The sequence below is a fragment of the Diceros bicornis genome, chromosome 36 (genome assembly GCF_020826845.1).
Source record: "Diceros bicornis minor isolate mBicDic1 chromosome 36, mDicBic1.mat.cur, whole genome shotgun sequence".
Taxonomy (NCBI): Eukaryota; Metazoa; Chordata; class Mammalia; order Perissodactyla; family Rhinocerotidae; genus Diceros; species Diceros bicornis.
The window spans coordinates 17,989,981-18,011,779 of record NC_080775.1 but is presented as its reverse complement, the minus strand read 5'-3'; the positions used below and the strand labels follow the sequence as shown (position 1 = coordinate 18,011,779).

Below are 21,799 nucleotides of genomic sequence, written 5' to 3'. Positions count from 1 at the left end.
GAAAAGAAAATTCAGGCATTTAGCAACAATCCAATCATTAGAATAACTGGCTACAGTCTAGTGGTGGGAGCAGGCAAGTCAATCAAGACAAAGGGAGCACAGGAGCCTAAGCGAACAGAAGAGAAGGTTCTAGAGAGACTAGCAGGAAAATCCCCAAAATGGTTCATGCTTCCTGTGGCATCGTGCTCCTCTGTAGCAACCCGATGCCTTGGCAAGTCTGTCTTCTTTTCCCTCTCTGGAAGAAGCTACCTTTAATCCTAACGTGGGAAAAGAAATAGAAGTAGGCCAGAGCAAAAATCTCTCCATAATACTTCTTAGGCATGATTCCAACAAAACAAAACCACCCATAGAGAAGTTGAGAATATAGAGTTTCCCGTTAGGTCCATTCTCTGATTTTCATATTAATTCTGGTTTCTCCTCAGATACGTGAGCCAATGCTTATTTTCATAAATTATAGAAATCAGAGACTGCTACCTGGAAAGAGACCAAGAGACCATCGAATTCAACTCTCTCATTTTAGAGATGATTAAAATGAGAGCTCGTCCAAAGGAGCATCAAACATCTCTGATCTTTCAAAATAATGAGTGTGTGTTTAAGCCTCTATTGCTCAAAAATGGGAATAACTGTCATACAGAATACATGTGGCTAAAATATCTGTGCAGGAGCCAGGAAAACATATCTACTCTTTAAACTTAAGGAGAACATGTGTATTAATGAACGAGGAAAGAAACCTCAAAAATGTACTAATTTTCCTGGCCCCTGTATCTAATGGAAAACAGTACAGTCATTCCTTTGAAGGGAAAGCATTTCACACAGTTGAAAGAATACTTCGAAGTCGTGCTGGTAAAGCAGTGAGTGGGGCAACATGAGGACCCTTTGGTTCTGTGCACCAAGGACAGAATCATAATTTTAAAAATACAGTCATGTGATGCTTAACGACGTTTCAGTCAACGACGGACCACACATACAATGGTGGTCCCATAAGTATGATATAGCCTAGGCGTGTAGTAGGCTATACCATCTAGGTTTGTGTGAGTACCCTCTATGATGTTCAGACAACAACACAATCGCCTAATGACGCATTTCTCAGAACATATCCCCATCATTAGCGACACATGACTGCAAATTCAGTATTCATATCTGTATAACACATCTTCTTAATAGACGATTTACTAACAGGCGACAATATCTAAAAACAAAGATGGGTGAAGTTTTGCAGGGTTAAATCAGATTGTTGAAGATATTAATAGGATTATTTTATATTCTTTTGGGTTCTTTTAAAGATGATTTTTAGCATCTTTTTGAGAACCTTACAGGATTTTTTTAACGTGTCGGCCAAAACAAAAATCTCAAAGTAACTCTTAGGTATTTATCAGATCACAATCCTAAGCAAAGTTGTTTTATTTTAATTTACTTACATAAACTTTTTATCCAAGCTGATCAATAAGCCAATAAAATATGCTGGCTGTGCATCATTCTTGTTTACCTAAAACATGGAAAGCTACATGTAGTTCAAGCTATACTTCTATAATAAGTAAATTCTTAAATAAAACCTACATATTAATGAGGCCGCATATTTGGGAACATTTCTAAAGAGGGACTCAGGCAGAAATGGTGTTGTATATTCAAAGTTAGGTTTTTCATAGAAATAAAAAGAAAAATACACATACTATGTAACAATCTGCATTTATAAAACAAATATTTTAAGTCATTCTCTATAACATCAAATGTCTACAGTAATTAGGTTGTTGAAGACATTCTTTAAAACAAAGTAATCATTTGGGATTATGTGTCTAAGGAAAGACTTCTTAATCCACGTATATATTTGTGCAATATTAGGAAATATCCTGAGAATTTCAAACCAACGTATATCCACATAGATGAAGATAAGTCAGACTATACTCTAATACATTTGCCATCAAATGAATTTTTATTCTTTCATTACTGTTCAACTTATTTTTTTCTGCTCTCTCTCTCTCACCTCCTTCCTGGCAAACAACATGGATACCATGAAGATTTTTAAGAGAAAGACTGAGCCAAGCACTCTGGGAAAAAATTAATTATACCTTCACTGTTAGCTGACAATTTTGGTACAACCAGAAAGATTTTTATATGAATAATCAAACTGTACTCTCTATTAACCAACAATTTGGTCCAAATAAGATGGATTTTTAAATTAATAATCAACCTGCACTATAGACAAGGGGTCCAGGATTGATATATAGCAACTAGTTAAGAGTTATAATCTTTTAAAATCGAATTAGTGAACTCAAAGCCATCAAGTATAGATTCTCACAAAGCCCAGACTTAAAACTGTCTCTGCACTGAATATTCCAGCAATCAGGCTGACACCCACCTCCCCTCCTCTGGTATTCATATTTTCACCCCTGAGCTTAGAAGGTTCAAATTCAACACATAATTTGAAATTGAACCATGGGGTACTAACTGTAGGCATTATCTTTGCTTATCACATGCCCCTGTTCCATCCTTAAATTAATCATATTCTTACATATTTCCATAGAAACTTCTTTTCACTTTCACTTTGAATAGAAACAAGATCACCAAAATTCTTCTTGCAAAATTCTCGTGCCTTGTCCATGGTTTCCTTTTCTTTGCTAAAATAATACTGATAGTCTTTGTAAATAACCCACCCATCTTCTGTGACTGGTGGATCTGAAAAATTAATGGAAAAAGGTAATGAATTTTACTTAGACAAATTCAAGAATCTGATATATAATGTACACAAAAGTGCAAAGGGCAGAGTAGTTATATCAGAGATATCTGCAACTCTGAAGGCCCAGAGTAAGCAGGATGTGTATGCCAAATAAAGACTGAATTACCTGAGGCCAAATATTCACTTTCCACCAATTTTGTAAAATCTAGCTGCTTTCTGTCCCCAATCAAGTTCCATGTATCATTATTGGGTAAAAGAACTCTCAATGTTACTTTCATCAATAGCGGAGCATAGCTGGAAGGATTTACATCCACGCACCCATGATGTTCTACGTCCATGGAGTGGAAGCTGTGAGAAAGCAGCTTTCCTCTCAATATAAGAAAGAACGAACAGAAGGACTTAGGTGCTTCCGTGTGTAATTGGAGAACCAAAGAATTAATGTACCAGGAGGGCTCCTAAGGCTTCTTCCAAACCATGGGATTCCGTGGTTCTGTGCTATAGAAGGCCGAATAAGAGTGCCCAAAAATATCCAGGTCTTAATCTTTGGAATCTGTGAATGTTACTTTATGTGGAAAAAGGTACTTCGTAGATGTGATTAAGTTAAGGATCTTGAGATGAAGAGACTGTCCTAAATTATCTAGCTGGGCCATAAATATAGTCACAAGTGTCCCTATGGAGGGAGATACAGGGAGATTTGACTATGGAAGAAGAAAGTTTTGTGACAAATGAAGCAAGATGCTACATTATTGGTTTTGAAGTTGGAAGAAGGGGCCATGAACCAATAAGTGCAAGGAATGCAGTTCTAGAAGCCCGTAAAGGCAATGAAATAGATTCTCCCTAGAAACTCTGGAGGGAGCATGGTGTTGCCAATACCTTGATTTTAGCCCAGTGAAACTGACTTCGGATTTCTGACCTCCAGAACTGTAAGAGAATACATATGTCTTGCTTTAAGGCACCAAGAATGTGGTAATTTGTTACAGCAGCCATAGGAAACTAATACATGTGCTAAGGAAGAAACCTGGGACCTTGGATTTGATTCATGAACCCTTGAGACATTGTATTACCATGCTTTACGCTTGTGCATATGAGCATTTGTCTGGAAGAGAAGATCCAAACGTTCATGAGATTCTAAAAGATATTAAGAACCTCTGTTCTCCATCTTCCTAGGGTAGGTATTTTCTTCATTGAAAAAGGAAAGAGGAAAGAAAGGCCATCAATATGGAGATGGGAAAATATGGAAAACACCTACTGTCTTGAGGAGCAGGTGTCGGCTCAGGTTTTGGAGTTTGTCCTGGAAAACAAAAGAAAATGAGATATAAAGTGTGCTTGAACTTCTGCTATTACATACTCTTCGAGACTCACTATTTTCACGGGTCAATATAGCTGAAAACTTCCTTGTCTCCCACTCACCAATTCTCCTAGCATGTTGTAGGGGAGGAGAATGAAGGAAAACAGAATTAGGAGTTAAGATTTCAACAAATTAGGTACAATGATAGCCACCAGAAATTGGAAGACAGTTTTCAGGCACAACAAGTAACATCATACAAAGGATGGAAAAGAATACAAGTTTTGGGTCAGAAAGCCTTCAAATCCCAAACCTGGGTTTAAGTTGCCTAAGCTTAATTTTGTCAACAGCTAAAAGGAGCTAGTAACATGTGCAAGGAGACGGGGTAAGATGTGTGAGTTATTGGTATTTAGAAGGTGCTCAATGGATGTTAGTTTTACAGTCACACATCTTATAATTAGCTTTAAAATTTCATTATTTGAAACCATTAAATATGAACTATTTACTTACAAAATATATTTTCTTCAAAGAATCTTATCTTTATTAAATGTATGTTTTAGTAAAAGTTAAATGAGATATTTTCCTTTCCAAGTTGTTAATGGTATATCTGGACTTTGTTGAAATCTGATAAAAGGACTCAGGTTACGTAGCTTTTGGTTTAATGTATTTAACATCTGTGAGAATAGAGCTACTAATAATACATGAGGAAAATAGTCCTTGGTAGCTAGGAGACCTTTAAAGAAAAACTGGCCACTATTTAGTCCTCTATTCTGAAAACTCTGGAAGCACTAATCTCAGGAGGAGTAAGGAAAATACGCTGACAGAGAGCAGGAGATCAACACAGTGTCTCCGGCAGCGGAGTTGGGACAGTAGCCAGGGTTTCCCAGCAGCAGAGGGCAATGTGGTTCCATTTATCTGTTTACAAAGGAGGAAGTTGATTACATTTTGATTCAAGGGTGGGTCTGTTTGTTTGTTTACCTTAACACAAGAACCTGGATCCTCTGACCTCAATGCCTGAGTTGAATATGTGGAACTTTCTGAGTTATGATAATGACCGATAGCATGCATTGATACTTTTTGACCATCAATCACATGATGGGTCCAATAGCATCAGGGGCCTCAAAATGATGCTTGGTCTTTGTGTTGCAAATTTATTTGAGAAATTGGTACTTAGAATATTCAGACTTGGGAAACTTTCACCTGTGGGATGGCTAATGTAGGTAAAAGGGTGAAAATTCCAAAACAGAAATTGTATTTTCACTACCCTGCTTACAAAGTAGAACATCCACCCATTCCCAACACTGTAGAACCTGAGCCAGAATCACAGCTTGTGGGAAAAATTTTGGAGGACGTGACTCTCGTCCATGATTCCCTGGGTGGCCTTTTGATCTTCTGTTCCTTTGGGACATTTATCTTTGCTCAGTGACTTCATTCCTTTCCTGTGAAATATGGCCCCACCAGTACCCTTATTTTGCAATTTTGTTTGTTTAGTTCCAGTAATAAAGGGAAGATATTGGGATGTCAGGAGGTTAGTTCTCCAATCTGAGATAAAAGAGAGGACAGGTTATCATACCTTTTTGTATCTGGCAAATCCAGTTGTTAAGATGTTCACAGTTAATGTCATTCCAGGTCATGCTAGGGTCACCTTTCAACTCGCCACAGTATTCAACGTTTTGATAATTATTAGGTTCTCCAAAAGCCCAATTTTCATATGAAACCTGTGTTAGAAACATTAAGTTGCAACCATTAACCATTTATATCAGGCCAATGCCAATCATCTGTCCAAACATGAAAAGAAAGACATATTCACATATTTTAACCCATTTACTCTTTTTCACAATAGCTTTGCTTTGAAAGCAAGGTTTATGAATGTGGGTGGGAAAGAAACAGCTTTCATTACATGGAAACTTTTGAAGTTGAATAGAAAATTCTACTAATTACTGTAAAATTTTCTTTATTCTTATTAAGTAGAGTAGATCCAGGGCCATGAAAGTGGGATTGATATATAGGAAAAACTTGGCAAGAAATCTCCACTTCTCAGTACTGGGAGTTCCCAAATCTATAACCCATTCTTAAGGGATAATATTTCCATGTGATGTTGGAAACTTTCTCTTTATGAGATAGGTAGGATAAAGAAATACAATTAGTTCTTACAAAAGAAAAAGACTTATGAAATGTTGCTAACAGAGCTATCAAACTTTACCAACATGAGCAGTGGAAATAAATGGGTGGCTGGGTTTAGGTCCCCTGTGATGGAGTTTTCAATGTGGAATTACAGCCCACAGAGTTTTAGACTAAGCATTATGATCTTTCAAGATATAGGGATATAATATATTTATATTATAATATATATCTATACATCTTATATATATAAAATCCAAATATCAGTGGAGCCATCAAATAAGCCATCTTACCCAAGTGCCTTGAAAAGTCGCTGGTGAGTTGTCAGAGGAGGTAGAAGTGAAATTACACAAAATCACTTCCTGTGGGAACTAAATCTGCTAAATAAACATCACCGGCATGTGCCATAGTCTCTCACTTCTCCATTCCTGAGAATGGAGAAGTCTGACAGAGCCTAATGGTTACTAATAGAATATCAAAAGTTATTTCCAGATCTCCTGATCTATAGGAAGCCATAAAACATTCAATTTTTAAGCAGTTTAACTTCTTGCATGCCAGTTTTATGTGGCAGAATGAAAATATTATTTATATAAACTAGTGGAATGAGTTTTTGAATTTTTTTCCATCCAGTCTACCATGGTTACACCTTGGGTGAACAGGAGAACTATACTGGGGCAGGGGCAGAATAATGATCCAAAAATAGTATTTATTTTTCATAGAAAAATGTCTCTAGCTATCGTAATAACTTGTCTTACCAAAAATTTGGACTAAGCCAAAGGATGACATCAAAATAAATACATGATAAAGTAAGAAAATGATAGAGTATTAAATCAAATTACTCACAGGAGAACCGTCACTCCAAGTAAAGCCCTCTGAAGGACTTCCATATGTCAATCCCAACCAAAACAGTTCATGGTAGTGGCCACTGGTCCTGAAATATACAAGACATAAAGAAAGCTTATGCTACTGCGTGAAACAAGTTTGGTTACCTATGAGGATGAATTAAACTTGAAAGCTACCTCCAAAACATAAATTAGTTAGTACGTGGGTAAAGAGATTCAGGGACTAAAGATAAGCAGTGTGCAATAAATGTGCGCTTTGGTACAATCCACAAATATCCTGAAAGAAGCCACTGTTGGAGAATAAATAATTGTAAAGCATTGAAAGATAGTCATTCATTTAACAATATATATTGAGTGTCTTGTACTTTTGTAGAGCAATTCATCACAGGATTTATACCCATAAAATTAAAGCATGTGAAATAAAACTAGATCAAAAAAGACCCATAGATTTGGGATATGATATATGTACTCAAAGAAGCATCACGAGCCAACAACTTCAGAAATACGAGAATTTTCTCAACATCCTTAGCACCCAATAGGTAAAAGAAAGAAGTATTATATAGAACAGATACTTACGTTACTAACCGCCATATTGTTTGCTGTTCCTCTTTATTATTGATACTAGCGAGATCTCCACCCAGAGCTCTACAAAAATCTCGAGATTCAAACCATGTTTTCTTCTCATGTTTTCCTTTTGCATACAGCTAAAGATGATATAGTTTCAGAAATTATTTTACACTTCATAGCTTATCAAGAGAAAATATGACTTACGTTTGATGAGATTTCATTTATAGAAAAGTAAGACATTGCAATAGCCCAAAACAACGTAATTCTCTTGGTTGAAAATCAATTGATGAGTGAATATTTGGGTAACAAAATTTGGGGGATGATTTTATGGAGAAAATAAATTTTTTTTTATAGCACAGGAGAAATTAGATTAAAATCTTAGAAGCTTTAGGCATATCAGGTAAGCATACAGCTCAATGTAATGACAGAATTAATTTGGTTAAGTGTGAAAAGTGGCACTGAGATGGAAAAAAAAAATGAAAGAAACTTGATACAGAGAAATAAACACGAATAAAGAGAATTTTAAGGAAAATAACCTCCCTAAGATCGTGCCACAGTTTGTTATCCCATTTAGCTTAAACAATGAATAAGTTGGCAATTTTTCACCACTTTGTTGGTAGTGTCCTTCAAAACTGCCTTGTCTTTTTTCCATATGGATGCATACTTTAATGACTATTAGAGCACATGCCACAACAGACACTCATCTGGCAGAGCAGATGGGTTATAAGCTAAGCTAAATTTAATAGATTATACAATTCAGGGAATATGTCATATTATCCAGAGGACTGCAGTGAAATAGAATCCACAGTGACAATCTGGGAAACACCTATCTGTATGCAAACAGTACAGGGGTTCATCGGATCCATCAATTTTATAATTTTCATTCATTGTTTCTCACGACTCCTGGCCCCCATCATTACAGGCTTGTGGAAAAAGGGATTTGCTTCCAACAGACTGTGGTTGCCCAGTTGTCATCAAGCAACGCAAAGCAACCTTCATCTTGACCCTCATTTGAGCCATCTGCACAAAGGTACCTTGAGCAAGTTTCCACTTCAGGAACTCCCAAGACTCCTGTGAGCACCTCAGCTTGCTAGGCTGTGATACAAGATTTTATTTTCTTAAATCAATTTACTATCAGCTGAATTTTACTCATAATTCCCACATTGTAATAGGTACAAAGATGGTCTATATATTTTCAAACTAACCCTATCCCAAGCACCTCTAAAACTACAGAATTTCTAGTGAAGCACATATTTGGATTTGTTGAACATCCACCTGGATAACATCTACTGGAACCCTTGGTTCACCTCCCAGCTCCGGAGAATTCTGCTGCTTCTCTCAAAATCCTGTGACGAATCTCCATAGCCTACCACCCTCGGGTGAATGGCTGTGGATAGGATATACCTGGACTTTGTACAGTTACTCAAAAGTTTCCAGAGGCAACAATAAAATACATGATTTGCTTTGTGTTGGTCCTCAATCCATTCACAAAATTCCCTTCTATGTAAATTATGCATCTAGCCCTGACTGGCCAGTCTGCACTGAACAGCTCATCAGTCTCTATTGCTATTAGCCATACCCCTCTGGAGTTACAGAAGACTAAACAACCTCGTTCTGACACACGTTAGTAACTCGAATTCTTCATCAGCCTTGCCTAACTGCCTTACAAGGCATGCGATCGCCATATGCCATTGAAAGATTTGAACAAAAGAGGTCCTGAGAGCAGGACACTAGAGAATAATATCATTTATCAGTAGACAAGTACATTTCTGTATTCGGCTACATCTAACCTTCTCTAGAAAGGATATGACCTGAAAGAGAGAAGAAAAGACCCAAATGTTTAATTCATCAGGGTTTTTGTTTGTTAGTTTTGGTGAACTTGATTGCATAAGGAGAAAACGGATGGTCCAGCCTAGGAACGTATAAAATAATAGCAGAATATCCAGTTGTCCCTTAAAGGTCACTGAAAAGCTTTGTGCCCCTCCCTAGCAATGCCTTCACCTCCCATCAGGCATAATAATCAACAGCTAAACCAGAACTATGGAGCATTATCTCTAGGACGCCCATATGGTATTATTGTAGATTCCTTTATCCATTCAGTTAGCTAAAAGCTTGGGCTCTAGAAAAGGGCAAAAATGAGATGAAATGGGAGAGAATGGGGGGGAGCAGAAATTTTCATTAAGATGAAAAGAAGTGCAAAGCTCAGACTAGAGCAAGACAGTCTGGGCGAGAGGAGAGAAGCAGACAGGGCGTGATGACGGCAAAGCACTTCAAGAAAGACTTCTGTGAGTGGTGTTTGTGTTGTTGGTTGTGTGTGTTGGTCTAAATGCAACTGGTCATTAGCATGCACCAAGGAGAGCTCTTTAAAAACAACTGATGCCTAGGCCCCCTTCCAGATCAATAAAATCAGAATTTCTACAGGTGGAGGCCGGGCATTGTGGGTTTTGGTTTTGTTTTGTTTTAATTCGTCAGGTGATTCTTTGGGCTGAAGCATATTCCAAATTCATTACCAGCTTAGCAAGTCATTCTTACCTTGAAACACATGCTTGTCTTACCGCTGTTGCCCCAGTCCTCTGGACATTTGGGTTCGGGAGTTGTCGTGGGCTCTGGTGGGCGAGTTACTCCTTCTGCCCAGTGTTTGCACACAAATTTTGCCTTTTCTTCGCATCTCAAAACATCCCACAAGCCCCCTGCTTTCCCAGTTCTCATAGCGACGCACCCTGCTTTTCGCCCTGCATTAAATACACAAAGTAGAATTCACTCCACAGGTGCTCCTGGAGGCCAGGCCAGCTACGCTCACGGAAGACAGTTCAAACCTGAGAGTCCAACTGTGCGGTAAAATCTACATACGAGGAGAAAACGTAGAGGAGAGATCCTGTAGCATTTAGCCATTCATTTGTGCAACTTTGAACCATTATTTACCTTTTATTTGTGTGGCCTAAATCCTCACTGAATTATGATCTCAAATGTAAGGGTTTTGATAAGGTTTTGTATTTCTAACATCTGGCAGGGTGACCCACGCATAGATATTTAATGATATAATATTTTTAATATGATAAAATTTACTATAATGGCAAAAGTAGTGGTTTAATGTTTACTTCTTTTAAAAAAAAATTCTTTAAGATCCTTCCTTTATTTTTTTTTCCCCTAGGGTCCACGTAGGCCTCCCAGGATGGAAGTTGTTCACAGGCTTCAAAATGAGACACAGTTGAGCTAGAGATTTTGGCTCAGTTACGCAACTCCTCTGAACTTGTTTCCTCATCTTAAAATGCAAATATCACTGCCTACCTTCTACAGTTGTGATGAATGTCAGCTTTAAGGGAATAAAAAAGTACATAAAATAAAATGAGGACTATACTAAGCTAATAGTTTATAATTCTGTTTTACAGTCTTGGTTATTTCCAAATTTTAAATAACTAAGAGCGTAGAAAACATTAGGAGTCTGTGCTGCTAAGATGAGGTAATCTTTTATTATTGTTGTTTTACAGGACATTAAATGTTTAGAAGGAACCCTCAAAGTTTTGGGGAGATATCTTTCCCCAAATATTTTCTCTAAGATCCTTGATTGTCTCTTGGCTCTGGTTTCACGCATCTTTATTCCCTAAGGATATTCCAGGATTAATCTCTCAGAATCCTACTGCTGAATGAAAAGCACTAGCAAAGTTAAGAAGTTTGGCCCAGAGAGTAAGAATTACCACTCTTACCAACATTTAAAAAGAAAAAAAGTGTGCACTCAGCTCTTAATATAATGTCCAGTTATTTAAAAATGAACTGAAATCGTACTATTTTTTAGAATGTTCAGTAATTAAACAAGAATAACACTGTCCAAACTACTGATCTATTTTCCTTATTGACAGCTGAGGATACAAGTTAAAAGAACTCTCAAAGATTAGGACTCATTAGACCAAGTAGTAAATTCATACACTTGAGCTATCATTCCTTCTTTAGCCTTTTGCCCAGGCATAATGAAACATTTGCTATAAGGGATGTTGAATTTCTGGGTGTTGTCATACTGAATAATGTCATATATATGACACTAGTACATAAAGAAGGCAAAGAATCTTTCAAAGGCTATTTCTGAAGCTGCTTAGTTGGGAAGGCAAATCAAAATTTATAGGGAGGCAGGGTGGTGTTGGTGTAAATAGTACAGTTTTGGGAATTACACAGATTAGTCTAAATCCATTCTTGGAAGTTTTCTAGCCACAGAAATTTTCTGAGTCCCAATTTCCACATCTTTAAAATGAACATACTTAAACTTACCTTGCAGGTTTCTTGTAAGGATAAAATTAAATCCAAGGCATATAAAGGACTAAACAGGGTTGCCCATACAAGATATTGAAATAATGAGTTCCCCATAAGCACTATCCCTTGCTTCACCACTCAAGCACACAAATATTTCCATCTATAGTTGCACTGAAAAGCTTTGTATCATTTTAGCAGAGTTTTAAGTTTTCAGAAACAAGTTAACCATTTGGAACATTCGTGACCATTTCAGATTTCATAAATACTTTTCAAATAGAGCAGTACCAGATAATCTAGCAGTTTTCCCTTCCTTGTTTTCTTAGACCACTGCAAATTAATTGGAATTTTTTTTTAAAAAAAGAGAGAGAACAAAATATAAAATATTGAAAGAACAATTAATTTACATAGTCTATTTGGAAAGGTACACGGAGGAATAACAGGCTTTGCCTGATGGATTTGTAGGGTGAACAAAAACCCTCAGACGAAGCACTCCACATACCTGGCATATCTGCATTCCAGTGGGTGAAACGAACCTCTTCCTCAACAGTCCACTGAAAGGTCCCTTTGTTTTGTACATCAGAAAGTCCTGTCCAAAAATATTTCTCAGGCCTCAAGCCAACCAAACTGGTCAGAAAGGCTTGTTCATATCTAAAAAAAAAAAAAAAAAGCTAAATTAAATTTTAGAAATATGTGCCTTTTCTAATTATCAACATGAAAAGTATCTCCTTTCTATGTTTGAGCTATGATTTAGTTGGTAATTCAAACATATTGTGTTATATTGTATGTCACTTAAATTATGCAAATTTTCACTAAATGTGATCTTATGAAGGAAAAATACCATATAGCTGAGTGAATAAAATCATTGAAATATACTCAAACCATTTCTCTCTATTCCTCACCAGCCCCTTCACTCCTCCTCAAAATGTAAGAAAATTCTGAAAATACAAAGGAGAAAACCATAGCTTTTAAAAGTACACTGTTTAAAAATCAGTCCACTTTCAAATATCTCAAATGCTCTATATAATTCTTGGTTAAGTAAGTTGAGGGGTCGTAACATTATCAAGAATCAAGCAAATGGAAAAATCTGTATGGATTTTCCTTTCAATTTCGTTCTTGTATCTCATCTCAGAAACAGAAGAGAAAATTATCAAGAAATATAGAGAAGCAGAGATTCAATCTCTAGAAAGAACTCAGAGCAGAATCACGCATTCCAACATTTTCTCTCCCTTTGGATCTGATCTATGTATTTGGCATAATCTGGTAATAATACAGTTTGGTTAGTAAAGCAACCAAAACGTGTCTTAATTGACAAACGTTAGACAATAAGGCAGCAATATAGGCAAAAATCTCTCTTCGGAGCAAAAGAAAAGTTGTACCCAGAGTTTCTAGGAACAAAGGGAGGTGTAGATAATTTCAGAGAGAGCAGAGAGAGAAAGGTAGAGAAAGCTACAATAACAGAACGTTTGTTTGACCGGAGCATGAGTAATTTCATTCCCTGTACCAGATAAACCAAAAAAATTAAAAGTTCCAAACCCAGTATTTCTCAAATGTCTAAAAACCAAATTTAACCAGAGTTAGTGAGCTCCTGAATATAAATATCATAGAAAACATATAAACAAAAACAAACCTAAAATATAAAATATAGGAAAAACTCTGTTCATAGGGCTCCAATAGACCAAAAGATCAATTACATCACAGATTAGAACATGTCCCCAAGGTATTGAAAGACATGCAGCTCATCTCCTTGTCGTAAAATAAAAACTACTTACGTTCTAATTTTCAGATGTTAGCATTATATCAGGGTGATGCAATATATTAGACATTTAATTGTACATGAAACAAGGATGTGGGTTGAAATACAAGTTCTTCTATAAAGACTGTACAAATTCTATGACATCTTTCATTTTTATCAAAGGATTTTTTATTATCAATAGCATCCTCTACACTTTATTGGGTCTGCCTTGAAAGGCCAACAAATATAACTTATTGTGTTAAAACTCCATAAGTTTTTATCTTTTTACTGCAAACCAAATGGATATTTAAAAATTTCTTTTAAGTTTCTTCTGTGCCTAAGCCAGTGCTTTGCAAAGAGCAGGGAAAAAATAAATAAATACTAAAATTTTGAAGACAGATGGGACCCTAGAGATCAAAAGGTAAATAAAATCCTGTACGTCCATGTGATTTTCTGGACCTATCAGTCTAGTAAACCTAGCAAAGAAAAAAAAGAACAAAAGAATTGAAAAGACGAGTAAAATATTCAGTAATCTCTCTGACCTCCTTTTTGGCGGAGGCAGTAGTAAAGATAAAAAGTGGGATTTTTGATCTCACAAATTTTCTTACTTTTCCTGCTTTAAAAACTTTCACATATAGAAGAACAGAAAAAAGTCAGATCTGTAAACTATATTTACTAGAAAATTAACAAGCTGTTCTGAATACTGCTTTATAGTATTAAAAATAGCAAAATATTTCATAGTGCTTGCAATGAAGAATCCAAATAATGACATGATTTTTAATGCTTCCACCTTTACAAACCTCAAGATTGCATGTAATTTACTCAGAAATTTAGAGCATGTTGATACTTAGGCTTTTCTGAAAATGTTTCATTATTTGACGTATTTCAAAATAAAATTAAAAATGTTGCATACCTGTCTTCAATGGTTGTTAGGTAAGCCTTCTCATTTTCACAGGTTTGGTTTGCTTCTGTAAATGTTGAAAGTGTGTGTCCAATCAAATAGCAGTAGAAGCCATGTCTTTTCCAGCCCTATTAATGTTAGCAAGCAGATTATCATGCATATTTATTACATAATATTATTTTAATAATCCCTCTGTCATGAAACATAAATTGATAAACAATAGAATTGTCTAAAGAATACAAATCTGAATAATTTGAAATGCAATGAAAATCATCTATATGATTTCAAAAACAGTAGTGCATTGTTCCTCATATGACAAATAACGATACGAAACTGGGGGGGAGTCATTCTCTCCACCTCTGATTCATCCTCCAACAAAAACAATCTGTGAAATGTTTACCAAGGAAACTGAACAGAATGACTAAGATTTTGGTTCTAGAATAGGTAACCACAGGAAATAATGTGTGGAATAACAAGCCTCGTTGCCTCTTGAAGCCAATAGTAGATAAAGAATCTACAGCTGTATCATCTGGTCATATGAGAATACTTATCACACTTCCGGCAGCATGATTTCGTGTGGTTTCCCTGCCATACCTCAAACATACAGAAATGCTAAATGAAAGCATAACAATAAGGGGCCAGCCTGGTGGCATAGTGGTTAAGTTCATACGCTCTGCTTTGGCGGCCCGGGGTTCACAGGTTCCAATCCTCGGAGTGGACCTACGCACCACTCATCAAGCCATGCTGTGGCGGCATCCCACATACCAAATAGAAGAAGATGGGCACGGACGTTAGCTCAGGGCTAATCTTGAAGTAAGATCGGCAACGAATGTTAGCTTAGGGCCAATCTTCCTCACCAAAGAAAAAACATAATTAATTAAAAAGCTTAACAATAAACCAAAAATTCCACACTAGAATTTGAGAGAAAGAAGGGGAAATCTCCAGGTGCCAAAAATAAATAGAAAACTAAAAAGTTGGAATGGAAAATGCACAATCTGAGATGGTAGTTGCCCAGTCATTTATCAGACCTGGATGAAGGCCCTAGGGTCTAGGGGCTGGGGTGTTAATGTCTTCACAGATTGGGATATTTGGCCATTAGTCCACCTGTGGCAGAGGGAGATGGAACTGAGGTCCTTACGTAAAGATGATACCCACTAAGGGTAGCCCCTCTGTGAAAGGAGAGCGTGAAAACTCTACCCACAGAACCAGGAAATGACAGATTCTTGTCATCTGCCTGTGGTTTAGGTGCAGGAAAAAAATTCTTCTGTTTGAAAATAAACAACAAATCTGTGCCACAGATGGATGCTGGTCTCAACTTTCCTCTATCCACATTGTATGAGAATCTACAGCCAAAAATAAAATAAAATAAAATAAAACGTGATCTATAAAAGGAGAATCTCCTAGGCACTCAGAGAAGTCAAATGCAAACCACACAATAGATATATTTCCACAACTCAGGTCATGTAAGACTACGACATTTAAGGGGTGGAGTGGGGATGGGATGGAGACTAATTCACAATCAAAAATTATAAACCTTATAAGAAAATGTCTCAGTTGGAGAGTCGACATTTAAACATAATAAAACCATCTGAAAAATATAAAAACAAGCATGTTTGAGATGATTTAAGTGACAAAAGAAGAAATAGAATCAATAATGAAAGATCAATAGGGCTGGCCCGGTGGCGCAAGCAGTTAAGTGCGCACGCTCCGCTGCAGCAGCCCGGGGTTCGCCAGTTCAGATCCCGGGCGTGCACCGACGCAGGCTTGTCAGGCCATGCTGCGTCGGCGTCCCATATAAAGTAGAGGAAGATGGGCATGGATGTTAGCCCAGGGCCAGTCTTCCTCAGCAAAAAGAGGAGGATTGGCAGATGTTAGCTCAGGGCCGATCTTCCTCACAAAAAAAAAAAAAAGATCAAACACTATAAACAAAGAACAAGAGGATTTGAACACGCAGGAAAATACAATTTCTAGAAAAGAAAAATACAAAGTTAAAAACTCAACGGCCAGATTAAATATAGAAAATAGGGTTTCAGAAAAAGTAGCAAATTGGATGAATGTAGCAGAGAGAAATAAAGCAATAAAAATATGAAAAGAGGTTAAAAAAACATATTGAGAGAAAACAATAGAATGAGAATATCAACCTAAGAGAAATTTCAGAAGCACCAAATAAAATTAATGACTGATCATTTTCAAGAATTGGAAGAAAGATACAAATCCTCAAAATGAAGAACACTGAGTACCAAACTGAACACATAAAATGAATTCAAATCTTGACATATTGCACTAAGCCTGCAGAATGACAAAGACAATGAGAAGATCTTAAAATCAATCAGAGAGAAAATATAGAGTACCCACTTCCAAAAAAGATTTAGTCTAATAAAAAGAATGCCAATGGTAAAGATAAAGGCTAGCAAAAAAGAAATCGTGTATAAAGTATGTCAGAAAACAGCTGTCGATCTAGAATTCTAAACTGACCTACCTAGATTATTATGCAAGGTGAGGATGAATTCCAGACATTTTCAAAGACAGAGTTTTTCACTCCCAGATCTCCAGTGAAAGAACTACAGAAAGATTTACTTTCCCAAGAGGGAATTTTAAGTCAAGGGAATGAGTGGGCTGAAAGTCTACGCTGAGCAAAGATATCAATAAATGTCTTAGTAAATCCAGGTCTAATTGCCTGTATGAATAGCAAAGATAATTAATTTGGAGTGGGAAATTAAAGAACAGAATATGAATAAGATCTGTAGTTTAGTTAATAATATTGTATGCATGTCAATTACCTGGGTGTGATCAGGTAACTAGGTATTCTAGCTAGATAAGATGTTATCATTAGAGGAAGCCAGGTGGATGATACAGGGAAACTCCCTGTACTATTTTTTCAACTTCTTGTGAGTCTAAGATTATCTCAAAATTAAAAAATTTTAAAAATGTGTAAGTGGAATAATAACCCTCATTTTTTTTCAGGAAGCAGATAGAGATATTGATTAAATTTAACTTCAAGTCAGGAACACATGTTAAAAACATGAAGTTAACCATTTGAAAAAATAGAAGTAGAATGTATAATTCCCAAACCTGTAGAGGAGGAAAATGGGATAAAAAGATTCAATAGAACCAATGGAATGCAGGAAAGGAGGAAAAGAGAAAGAAAAGAAAACAGAACGGTAAACAAAATAAGACGGCAGAAAGAAATCCAAATATGTCAGTATGCAAAACAAATCTAAACTCATATATTTGCCAGTTAAAAGCCAGAGTTCTTCAAATTAGATTAAAAATTAAAATGCAGATATATGTTTACAAGAGTCTTTCCTGAAATATGCGATATAGAATGATTAAAAGCAATCAGCTGGAAAAAGAGATTCCAGGAAAATGTCAAGCAAAAGATAGTTTCCATGGCAATATTAATGTTGTTTAAAATTGATTCTATGCGGGCCGGCCCCGTGGCTTAGCAGCTAAGTGCGAGCGCACCGCTGCTGGCGGCCCGGGTTCAGATCCCGGGCGCGTACCGACTCACTGCTTCTCAGGCCATGCTGAGGCCGCGTCCCACATACAGCAACTAGAAGGACGTGCAGCTATGACATACAACTATCTACTGGGGCTTTGGGGGGAACATAAATAAATAAATAAAATTGACTATGATAAAAAAATGCATTAATATAAATGAAGAAAGTAATTACAGAATACTTAAAGGACCAATTCATCAGGAAGATATAACACAGCCCAAAGTAGTAAAGCAAAAATTGACAGAATTACAAGGACTATATTATATCTGGATAATATAATTGCTAAATTTTATCTAGTCAATATATATAGACTTATGAACCCAATAATCAAAGATCATTCTGTTCAAGCACACATAGAATATTTACAAAAACTGACTATGAACTAAGCCATAAAGAAAATCTCAACAAATAACAACAAAAACTTTATATGATCACAATACAGTGAAATTAAAATCAATAGTACCTCCCAATTATTTAGAAACCAAAAAACAAAACCTCCATTACTACCATCAAAATCCGCACCACTACCAACACACACACACACACACACACACACACACACACACACACATACACTTCTAAATGATTCATGGTCAAAGAAATCTCAACAGAAGTAAAAAAATATTGAGAATTCAATCATAACAAAAACACTACATAATAAAACTTGGTGGCTGGTCCATAATTTCAATTCTACCTTTTTATTTCCGTAAGCATTTTACAACATATTCATTTAAATGTCATATCCATTAATTCCACCATCTAAAGCTCCTGGTGGTATATTTTAAAGTTTTGGATTTCAAATTCACCTATGGAATTCTTAATCAGCCTAGGAAAGGAGACTTCCTTATAAAGAGGATTTGCATTTGCACCTGTCAGACATCCTGGAGTACTAGCAAGTCGGGACCACCTTATGCTAATCTTAGCTCCAGGTTTCCCACACAGGTAGCTATGAATTGAAAACCAAATCCTAGATCTGGATGACAACAGGCCCATGGTTTGGAATTCTCAAAAAGACCTCTACACCACCAAGTGCCCAGGCTTGGACAAAAAAAAAAATCCTGTCTTATCTTCCTTTGCTGGTGAGCGGATTTTTTTTCTAGTCTTTCCCAGCTGTTTGAGGAAGTCACCATCTAGAGCAGGTGTTTTTAAACTGGCCAAATTATTTAAGGTCACTGGGCTTCACTGACAAACAATTGCTGATATTTTCTTATTACCATCCTAATGATTAAATGGGATTTTATTAGAGATTGTAGATATGACAATTAATAGAAAAAATATTTATATAAAACTTTGTGTGGAAGTGATAAAATTTAAAGATTGTTTATTATTTATAGAAAATTACAATAACATACAATCTCCTGTATAATATAACCCATACAATTAGACAAAGAATATATAAGTGTACTGGTAATGAAAGTGTAGTGACCAGGAGACCTGGGTTCTAGTCTTGCCTCTATGTGACTCTAAGAAGGCTATAACTTCTCTGGGCTGAAATTTCCAGAACGCAGAAATTAAAAGGGGCTTTTGATCATCACTAAGATCCTTTATATTTCTAACATTCTATGATTTTCTGTATCTGCTCTATTTTTCTTTATGGTTAGTTTGTACAATGCTAAACTATGTTTCATGAATTCTGATGTTGGTTACAAGATGATTGGATCCCAACACGACACTCTTGGAAAGAAAATTAGTTTCTACTTTATTTTTATCCAAGAGAAGTGAGAAAGGAAAAAAGAGGAAGATGAGCCACTCAGCAATTAAACAGGAACATGATAACCATACACTCTGTACTTTGTAGTTTCTTTATGCTTTTAGAAATTGTTTCACAGCGATCAGTTACTTTAACGTCAAAGAAAATTAAGACCTGCAGGGTGGTATTGGTGACAGTCATCCAGGTGAGGCTGATGCATCATAGAATGCAGGGCTTTAGTTTAACTGAGTTACTGCCGGCTACTACCAGCCCGAGTCTAGCTCTCCTCCCTCTCATTGAGTCATCTGCTGAGAAGAACCCCCACCAGAAGCAGGCTCATCAGAAATATTATAAATGGAAACGTGACGGAGGATCATTTGCAACTGAAGGTTATCTACTGGAAATATCCTTGACAACCCATAGGGTCATGGACAACCAAGGCCTCGATGACACCTTTTTCCATGACCTGCCTTAATCTCCTTACCCTCACCAGGCTCCATTGGGTGTGTCATTTTATTCCCTGTTCTCTTTCCTCCAATTCCTGTGACATTCTGAAAGGAGCTACTGTCCACATGTATCCCATAGTAACTATAGAGAATGCTTGCAGAAGGCTTTACAGAGAAAATGAGACTAACACTAACACTAAACCATTGAATGTTTAAACAGTTGAAACGCTTGGCTCTCTCTGGCAATAATAAAGTACTTTCACAGACAAAAAATAAAGCCAACTATTCACATAATATTTGCTGATCTGAAACCATTGTGTACATTCTGTACTCACTTTCCGGCAGCCTGCTTCTACTTCCACTATTCCTGGTGCTTCGGCTTGTGACTTCATCTTACAGATGTAGCCAAGAGGTTTCTCGCAGGGCCGATCTGCCCAGTACCCATCCTGCAGAAAGCAAAGAGAAAAAACTGGGTGACGATCAATTGTTTGACTTGGATGCTGTTTTCTTGTAACTGTGCCTCAGAAAAGGAAAACAAAGATTCAAGGTTATTAAGAGAAAATGGTATCTATGAAAAGGAAAGGTAAACTGACATTCTACAAGTAAGCAGCAAATTTGACTCTGGCTACAAAGATGTAAAAAGAGATTGTAGCCCCAATATGTTTTTATATCTTAGCTGTCCAAGCCAGTATTTAGAGGGATCTAAGAGAGAAACTAAATATGCTTGTAAGCCCTTAAGTGCCAACAGAAGATTTGCATGAGCCTCCTTTTCAATCTCTACAGTCAGCTGTTTTCAAGTTAACTAAGAACATATAAAGCCATCCAGAAAAAACTCTCACCCAACACGCCAAACTTGACAACACACCTGGAATCAGTCATCTTTCCTCTCTTCTTCCTATTTCTATTGATGAGGGTCCTCCCGGATCTAAGGCTCCCCCTTTCACTCTGCTTCAGATCCCACTCTCTTCTCCTTCCTGAGAGATTTCATGTTAAAATGACCTCTCCTCTCCTTCCCTTAATAGCCAAACACCTTGGAAAATGTTTTCTGTATTGTCTGCCTCTAATTCCTCATCTCTTACTCAGTCTCAATCTACTACAGTCTGGTACTCAAGCCTTCAGCCAGAGCCATTTATAAATTGCAAATTTGGTCTTGCCACTCCCAGGCTAACGTGTGTATTCTCAATCTCAACGCCAGTGTTCCTACCCACGCTTCACCTCCAGCGCCACGCTTTTAGCCATATCGTCCTTTCAGTTCTTTACAAGTCCGATGCTCTCCGGTTGCCTTCCCAGGACACACTTTCGTCTGTTCTTTCCATAGTTAACACCTACTCTTGTCTTAAGCTTTCAATTCATCAAAATAAAAGACCCACAATGACAACAACAGTAGCTGACACTTATTGAACAGTAAGTTCGGGTCAGGCACTAGGCACGTTATATGCATTAACCCATTTAATCCTTATACCCACCACATGAGCTGGGTACAATTATTACACCCATTTTACAAACGCATTTAAACCATGTATCAAAACCCAGCCTCTTAACCACCATGTTCATCGTCTATTAACAAAAAATAATTTGATAATATTCTTCAGTCACTGAAGTCCTATTTAGGACATGGAAGCAATCTTCTCATATTTGACACCTCCATGTAACCTCAAAAAACAAATGTAGCTCTCCAAGCACAGATTTCAGGCTGTAGAACCCAGAATAGTTCTAACTAGGTCTACATCTACTCAAAGCCACCAGGCAAAAGTAGAACCAAAACTCTGAATTGATGAATCAAGACATACATACATACA

The 21,799-nt window shown here is 36.8% G+C and overlaps 1 protein-coding gene across 1 annotated transcript in view; it reads right to left on the bottom strand.

The window, feature by feature from the left end:
* The window catches only part of MRC1 (mannose receptor C-type 1), an 88,661-nt gene that overhangs the window by 28,432 nt on the left and 38,430 nt on the right, over window positions 1-21,799 (bottom strand). Inside the window, exons 10-19 of the mRNA XM_058532820.1 lie at window positions 20,336-20,446; window positions 14,377-14,492; window positions 12,231-12,379; window positions 10,022-10,221; window positions 7,499-7,626; window positions 6,924-7,011; window positions 5,533-5,677; window positions 3,924-3,965; window positions 2,510-2,673; window positions 1,419-1,486 (exon numbers count right to left, since the gene is read on the bottom strand). Of these exons, the coding sequence (XP_058388803.1) occupies window positions 1,419-1,486; window positions 2,510-2,673; window positions 3,924-3,965; window positions 5,533-5,677; window positions 6,924-7,011; window positions 7,499-7,626; window positions 10,022-10,221; window positions 12,231-12,379; window positions 14,377-14,492; window positions 20,336-20,446 (1,211 nt within the window). The remainder of the gene's footprint in view (window positions 1-1,418; window positions 1,487-2,509; window positions 2,674-3,923; window positions 3,966-5,532; window positions 5,678-6,923; window positions 7,012-7,498; window positions 7,627-10,021; window positions 10,222-12,230; window positions 12,380-14,376; window positions 14,493-20,335; window positions 20,447-21,799) is intronic.